Consider the following 7,737-nt stretch of genomic DNA (forward strand, 5'->3'; position numbering starts at 1 on the left):
AGTCAGAATGGAGTTTACGAGACCTCGTAATCTCATCAAAGCCTTTTTCAACTTGAACCTTGTGTCATTGTCCTTATACTAGCTGGTGTAGACAAGTTGTGTTCTTCTATGCTAATGTGTTAATTTTTTTTTTGAATTAGATGTGTTATTGGGTATAATGTGGTTTAGAGTTCAGGGTTCCAGATTAAACTTACCATTGCACAAATTTTCGACCTCAAGATGAACAAGTGGAGACTGAAGCAAGGTAATTTTCGCAGAAAGTTTGAGCAACCTACATTATATTGCTCTGCAGAACTTTTAAGTTGCAACACTGATGAAGCAATAGCTTATTTTCTTACTGGACATAACCATCCCAGTGTTGAACAAAAATTCACCCTAGAGACCCAAGAACCAGTCAAAACCACATGGAAGAAGATCTTTCAGCTTTACTATATTAGCTGGTTAAACAAAATCTGAAATGTTATGATGTTAAGTCAGTGATAATACAGTATTGAATAAACAAAACATACATCTATCATCTCACTCTTTTCCCCCTTTTCAACTGTGCAAGTCCAGCCAACCTAACCAACTAATCTTTCCACCCTTCCTTGTTCAACCTTCGTGAGGCAAGGCCTTTGCCAGAGAGGCTAGGAGTAACTGGCATAGAGGGTGTATGGGGGGCCTCCTCATCATCCCAGTTATCATCCCAAGTGTCATCCCATCCGTCATTAATGTGCGATTCTGGCTTTTCGCTGCTCAAAACTGGGAGGTGCGCATCATCTAGCTTCTGGTATTTGAAGCCACCGCTGGAAACCCGCCTCTTCATAAATCTGATGTACATCCCAGCGAATATTAAAATCATTAGCGAGGCAATCAATAGAATCCCAATGGCAGGTCTGTGTGTCCAGATGTAAAAGTAGGCAGTGCTTGAAGAATTATCTGGCTCCTTCCTGGAACCGTGATGGATCAGGTCCTTGAAGTCAAGGCTGCAATTGCCATTTTCCGCTTTTAGAACAAGTATACTGGCACCTCCTCCATTTCCAACAGAAACATCCACCTGCATTATATACATTCGGTCACAACCCACTTCTAACATGGTGATAAATTAAAATCCTGTCACAACCCACTTCGATATAGAAGCACCAAAACCAAGCATGCTCCTATGACATCAATTAAAATCCTACAGTTAGGATAAATGAAATGAATCAATCAATGGATACAGACATATATATGTATCTGGAAAGCCTGAGAATGTACGTGGCAAGGACAAATGAGTATAAGTTCTCCAAGCAAGAACATATTAACTACCTAGTTTTATGTGAAGTGGTATATCAAAATTGGCGCTTATTGTTTAAAATGGAGTATCGCATAAACTAAGGGTCTACTGAGACAATGTAGAAACAGGGATTGGTATAGCTATAAGAAGAAACCAGCCTCATTTAACCACAGATCAAACAAAAGATATTTTGTGATTCAAACAACTCTTGGCATTGTTCAGAGATTACCTTCGCATTGGCTTTCTCTTTTAGCTGAACTTTTGATTTCTCTAGCAGCACAAATTCAGGAGCTGAAATGGTAACCACGAGAGGGTCTTTACCCTTGTTCTGAATTAAAAGTGAAAGGTGAGGAGAATCTGAAAATACCAACCAAGTCAAGTCTTATTAAGAGAACACAGATTAAATTTTTAAGAAAATAATGAATATACATAGTTTACTTAGCCAGGTAAATAAGGATCTGTAAACACATAGAAGCAGACACTAATTTCTGAATATTTCAGTTTGATTCTGATCAACCATATTAATCCGGATATGGTATGAAATTTCTCTTCTACTCAACATCTACTATCTTGTAAATTTACTACTGCATATCAAGATTAGAGTCGACTAATTAAAATCATGACATGAGGTCCACAACATGAAATTTGAAAAATAAAACACCAACTTAACAGGTAAGGAAATAGAAAAAGAGCATAGAGCTTCCATCAGTACGAAGTATAACACATACCATCATCTCCAGGAACTCTCAAACACGCAACCAGCATGTTCTCTTCAACAGTGCACATATTAGCTGAACCACATCCCTCACGGGGAGTACCATCCTCTCTCACAGGGTTCACATTTCCGGCATTTCCCACCTTCTCCTTAGGCTTTGCCTTTGATTCCTCCCCCGGCTTCCCACTCTTCGCATAATTCGATCCTTTCTCATCCTTTGGCACACTATGAGATTCTGTCGACCCAAGTTCCCCATCTGAACCGCTCTTCTCCTTGCTATTCCTAACACCATCCTTCAATCCACTATCCTGATCTTTATCTTTCTTCACTTCTTGAACTTCATTATCATCTGAAACTAAATTCTTGACAACCTTCTTATCATCCGAGCTCTTTGAACCATTGGATGTCAATGGAACTTTCGGATCCACTACAGTTTTTGCACCTTCTTCTCCCTGTTTCAAAAATCTCCAGCTAATCAAGTAAAACTCACAGCAGTTAAGCTTTCATCAACAAAACAAGTTCTTTAATTCTCTTACCTTCAAATCAGCACCAGAGCAATGAATCACAAGCTGCAAGAGCAAAACCCCAACCAAAAAAGCTAAACGCTTCTCCATGATTTAAGGACAAGCCCACTTCTCTAAACTAACAAAAGACCCTATTCTGAATCAATACCGCAGATGAAAGTACAAAGCTTTCTACTGTTGAAACAAATAACTTGTGTAAATATATATAGCTAGTAGCTCAGATTCAGATTGCTTGCCCAGAAAAAGAGAAGGGTGCTTCTGTATGCTTGCTAAGCATGAGTGTGATTTGAGTCACTGGCAGCACAAAGTGGCTTCTGATAGAGGTCGGAGCAAACATGATTGTATCTTTTTCTTTCGAAATTAAAAAATTAAAAAGAATATTGAAGTATAGAGGTGGAGTGCTGAGGGTCAACTAAGACGAGGAAGAAGAATCAGAAAAGTAGACTCGAGGGAGTCGAGGGACTGAAGAAGCAACGCACCGGAGTATAAGGACCCGGTGTTTTGGTGGATAGTCCGAAATCCACATGCAAAATGGGCTGTAAGCTAGTCCAGTTGCTTTGTTGGATCGCTACTTTTGTTTTACAAGGAGTATAATAACAAATTTTTCATTAGAGGTTCGTGGAATGGCTTGGAAGCTTGCCTTGAACATCAAGGATTTGGTTGTTTCAAATCCCTCTGCAAGCAAATATGGCAATCAACAGTGATTATCTTGTTGGTCGCCCGGCGGGAGCCTTGTTGTAGTTTCCTTTTCTTGTCAAAAAACGAAATAACAAAAGCTTAGGCAAAATTATGAGGGCGAGGTGAGCATGAACTTTGCAATATTGGACCAACATAACAAAATTTGTCACTTAATCCAATAATCATTCGTGTGGCATATATAAACCTTAATTATAATTGTGGTTATGTGACATACGCATCATCATCAGTCTGATTAGTGCTTGCTTGATCACTTTTTGTGTGGCTTATTTATATCACAGAACGTTGGTCATACGACCTATGTGAATTTCATTCTTTTGGTTATGTGATTTGCGCAGCCTGATTATTTTGATTACTTGATTAGTGCTTGCTTGATCACATTTCGCTTGGCTTATTCTTGTAGGGGATCAACTCACAATCCAATAGGACATGTTAACAGCCAGCAAATAAAATGAGGTGATACATTCTCGAGTATGTAATGTGAAGTTAAACCCATCAGTAACTTTAAGCAGCACAACCATCGCCTTTAAATATAATTAATGAAACTTGTAGCACAATACAGAAGTATGATTAGCTTGGGCATCATACATAATAGAATATACTTGGCCTCAGCGTTCGACAAGGAGCAAAAGAATAAGCATATCTGTGCTGAAAAAGTCTGATTACCTCTGAGGTGTACGTAATTCAATCTACTGGTCAATTTTGATAATCTTATTTAAGAAAAATTACAATACTAGTTCAGATAGATCAGAATCCCACTTAATCAGTTTTATTTGACTTGGTCTCCCAGTGAATTGAGCTGATGTTGATGAAGATCGAATTTGAACAACTGGGTCAACTTACCCAAAACTGAGGGTTCTAATCATGATTAGAACAAGTAACATCAAAAGTCTCAGAGCTCTTAGTCCTCATACTGTCAAAATAGGATGATTTCATTATCCCAATCAAAATTCAAAAGTCTTAATGTAGTGATCTCTCTAAATCATTGAGGGTTATGAATTATTGAGAGCTCAAAGTCCAGGACTCCTGATAGGCAGATAAGAGCATTTAAGGGTGTCCTGTGCACTTCTTTATTTTCTGGGAGGTCCGGGTAGGGCTGATCGAGTTGACATATTATATATAAGAAGATGCTTACATGAGTGATAGAAATTGTCAAACCGACCTTGGTCCACAAGCAACCATCAGAGGAATGTTGTAGAAGAAATTATATGCAGGAGTCCAAAGAGTCCACGCCAGCTCACCACGTACTGAAGCAGCTGGCCGGAGAAGAGGGATTACTGATGAGAGTATGGGACACAATTAAGGCCATTTAAGCCCTTCTAGAAGAATTTTTAGGTACGGGAAACTGCCCTGGATAGCGTTGGGATTTAATTAAACAATTTAAAGTGTTTAATAAGTTATAGAAGTTGTTCTGGAGAAGCAACAATGATCGAGCTTGTTTATTAGAAGCACCTATTTAGCTGTTTACCTGTATAAGAGTTGTGCTTGCAACAGACAGATGTGTCACATAACGAAATTGATTCCTTAGTGCAGAAAGATTATCGAATGGGTCCATATTCACATAGGTCATTCTCACTCTTGTGCTCGTCTGGTGAAATCTTTGACTACTCATTTGCCTTCATTGGCCAGTAATCCCTGAGCCAGCTAGTAACAACGTTAATGTACGTACTGATTGAAACTTACAGTACTTCTTCAGAGACCTTAGCACTGCGCTTATGATTTCTTGCACTGGAAAATCCTAAGAACGCAGGATTGTTAGTAGAATATTATTCTACATACGATGTCCACTTGAATTAAAGCCAAGTACTTTAGCTACTTGTGTTAGTCTTCTCCACAATCTAATTCCTTGATTTATATATAGAACGAAAAGTACCGATTTTGGAAATCTACCTAAAAGACGATTGATGAAGGTCGTGGAAAGAAAGATTAAGAGTTCTAGGCTTCTAGCACTGCTCTTGATATTGTGAAATGAATCAAAGAAAAGCAACTAATTAACTAAATACATGATAAACAATGCAATTATAATGCAGATGTGAAGAAAACTATATATATGAACCTTCTCTTTGCTATAACAAATGGAGTGTGAAAAATCTGTTGGTCCCTATGTAGCACCGACACTCAAAGGCTGAAGTGTCGGAGTGTCCGACACTGCCCGCCACGTGGCGTGTCAGAAAATGTTGACTTTTTTACACGGTCCGACACGTTGACTGACACTCCACTTACTGTTTTTGACACGCCACATAAACATTTTGAATTTTTTTTTCTTTTTTTAAAAAAAAAACCTAAGTCCTGAGCCTTAACACTCAGTTCCCACATCGTAACTTTCATTATGTTTTGCTTCAAAGCAGAGAACGACGCAAAAAAAGCTTTATCTGTGATTTTGTGGTGCGAATTGAAGTGGGTCTCTCTGAAATTCAAGAACCCAAGAAAAATTTAGCTGCTGAGAATCTACTAAATGTGAAGAAAAAGAACATTAATATATATATATATATTAATATATATCTAAACAGTAGCAGAAGAACATATAATATATATATATACACATTAATATATATTAAATTATATATAAATTGCCGTGTTGACACAGTGTCAGAATTTAGATTTTTAAGATTTTCCGTGTCGGTGTCGGTGCTACATAGGTTGGTCCCAATATCTGGAACAGCTAAGAGACCATGCAAAAGCTGCTGCAAGTTGTAATTTTGCATTAGAGAATTGTTTGTGAATTAAGATATCTCACCCTATATCTAAATTAAATTCCATTGATGCATGGTACACCAGATAACATGTTGGTGACAATATATAAGTATATATTATGACAACTATATACAATAAGAACAGTGATATAGACTACACCCCCTTAGAACTGAGCTGATATTTTTTGTTTTCTGAGGAGTAGAACTAAGCTGATTGTTCTTTATCAATATATATCCCTCTACAAAATGCAGAGAAGAATAATATAACTAGATAAATGAGTAGTCGTTAGATTTCTCTATCTAGATTTTAACAATTGTAAGATATTAAATTCTCTCGTGGTCTAAAACTGCGAGAATTGAGAAAACAAATCCATATTAGCAGTACGTGAAGACAAACCATGTGCAACTGATTCCGAAAGAAGCCTGCTATGGGTTTTGCAGATCATACAATCATACAAGAACAGAAGAATTCAATCATGCTATACAGTTGTAGGTTAAGGGATGACTATGATGGCTTAATGCCTTAATGCTAGGTATTTCTTTCCCCATTACTTGGCGAGTTGGCGTGGACACTTGGCGACCAGACAGCTGCATCAGAAAGACAAAAGCGGGGCCCATTTATCCCGCAATATAATTCCGATCCAAAACAGGCTCAGCTCAGGCCCATGTGGGTGAGGTGCTCCCCACTAGACTTTCAAGGCCTAGATGTTTGTTTCCATGACGTCAGGACTGCCGTCAAATGCAAAAGGTCCGAACCAAACCGTGTGAATAGAGAGGTGGACGGCGTCGTTTGGTGTTTGCTTTTGCGTGCGCGAGATGATATTTTCAGGGAAGGACGTGATTCTCACGACATTTTGGGATTTCTCTCTACACCGGTAACGAAATGAAAAGGCGACACGTACGGACAGTGGCCCCCTTTGTGTGACGTGTCGGGCTCAGGAGACAGGACAATACTGATAATAGTCGGCGTCTCCGGCCTGATCTGCTTGGCGACTACGTCCGAATGCTGCCAAAATACAGCTTTTGTCATTAAATATACATAAGCCCCTGGTGTTGGCACTAAATCACGGGTGTGCCCTTTCTCCAGGACAAACTCAGTAGACTAACGATTTCCTCCGGTGACGACTCTGAGGTGCCAAGATTGACTCTCAGGTTGATCCATTTGCATTTTTCCTTCTATATACTTTGGTCACTTCGTGTGTGACACCAACGACGGGATGAATATCACCGCCACCGCCATCAATTTTTCTCTATCCCCTTTCAAAATATTTCAACATCATGTGATACTAATTAAAATTTGTAATATAAAATTATTGCCGGTCACAAAGAATGTGTTATGTAATGTTTTATAAAACTGAATCGCAAAATGAAAACATATAAGCAAATTATAGTTTTTTAGGATCTTAGTATATGTTCGGTATAAGGATCCTAGAATTATTAATAAATCCTCTTATTATGAATCCTCTTTTGGTGTCAATTAGAAAAGAAAGAATACCATGAAGGAGATTGAATGAAAAGAAACATACCCTCAATTTTGTTTGTAAAATATATTAGATCTGCAAGTTCTTGAAACTCTATTAAATTAGATCTGTTGATATAGTTGCCCATAAGATTTTTGAAGCAGATAATTAACATTGAATCAAAGCTTTCAGTCCAGAACATCCAAGTAATCATATTGATTCTAATCATTCAAGCTTTCACCCATTCTTTATTTGTCTCTTCTCCATGATTCTCTGCAGGTTTCAATTGATTGAAAATTATTTTTCTTTAACTGAAATGAGCTCCATCAGATAAGTAGATCATGAGACAAGTTCCAATGGGGAGAGAGAGAGAGAGAGAGAGAGAGAGAGAGAG

The 7,737-nt window shown here is 38.2% G+C and overlaps 1 protein-coding gene across 1 annotated transcript; it reads right to left on the bottom strand.

Annotated features, from left to right (window-relative positions):
- Positions 1–402: 402 nt before the first annotated feature.
- LOC126794802 (uncharacterized) lies at positions 403–2,928 on the bottom strand. The gene is made up of 4 exons (XM_050521583.1): positions 2,507–2,928; positions 1,984–2,422; positions 1,485–1,612; positions 403–1,036 (listed from the first exon to the last, which is right to left on the bottom strand). Exons 1-4 carry the CDS (start codon positions 2,582–2,584, stop codon positions 569–571), a joined length of 1,113 nt encoding a protein of 370 aa, XP_050377540.1. The 5' UTR covers positions 2,585–2,928; the 3' UTR covers positions 403–568.
- Positions 2,929–7,737: the final 4,809 nt, after the last annotated feature.

The sequence above is a fragment of the Argentina anserina genome, chromosome 5, assembly GCF_933775445.1.
Source record: "Argentina anserina chromosome 5, drPotAnse1.1, whole genome shotgun sequence".
NCBI lineage: Eukaryota > Viridiplantae > Streptophyta > Magnoliopsida > Rosales > Rosaceae > Argentina > Argentina anserina.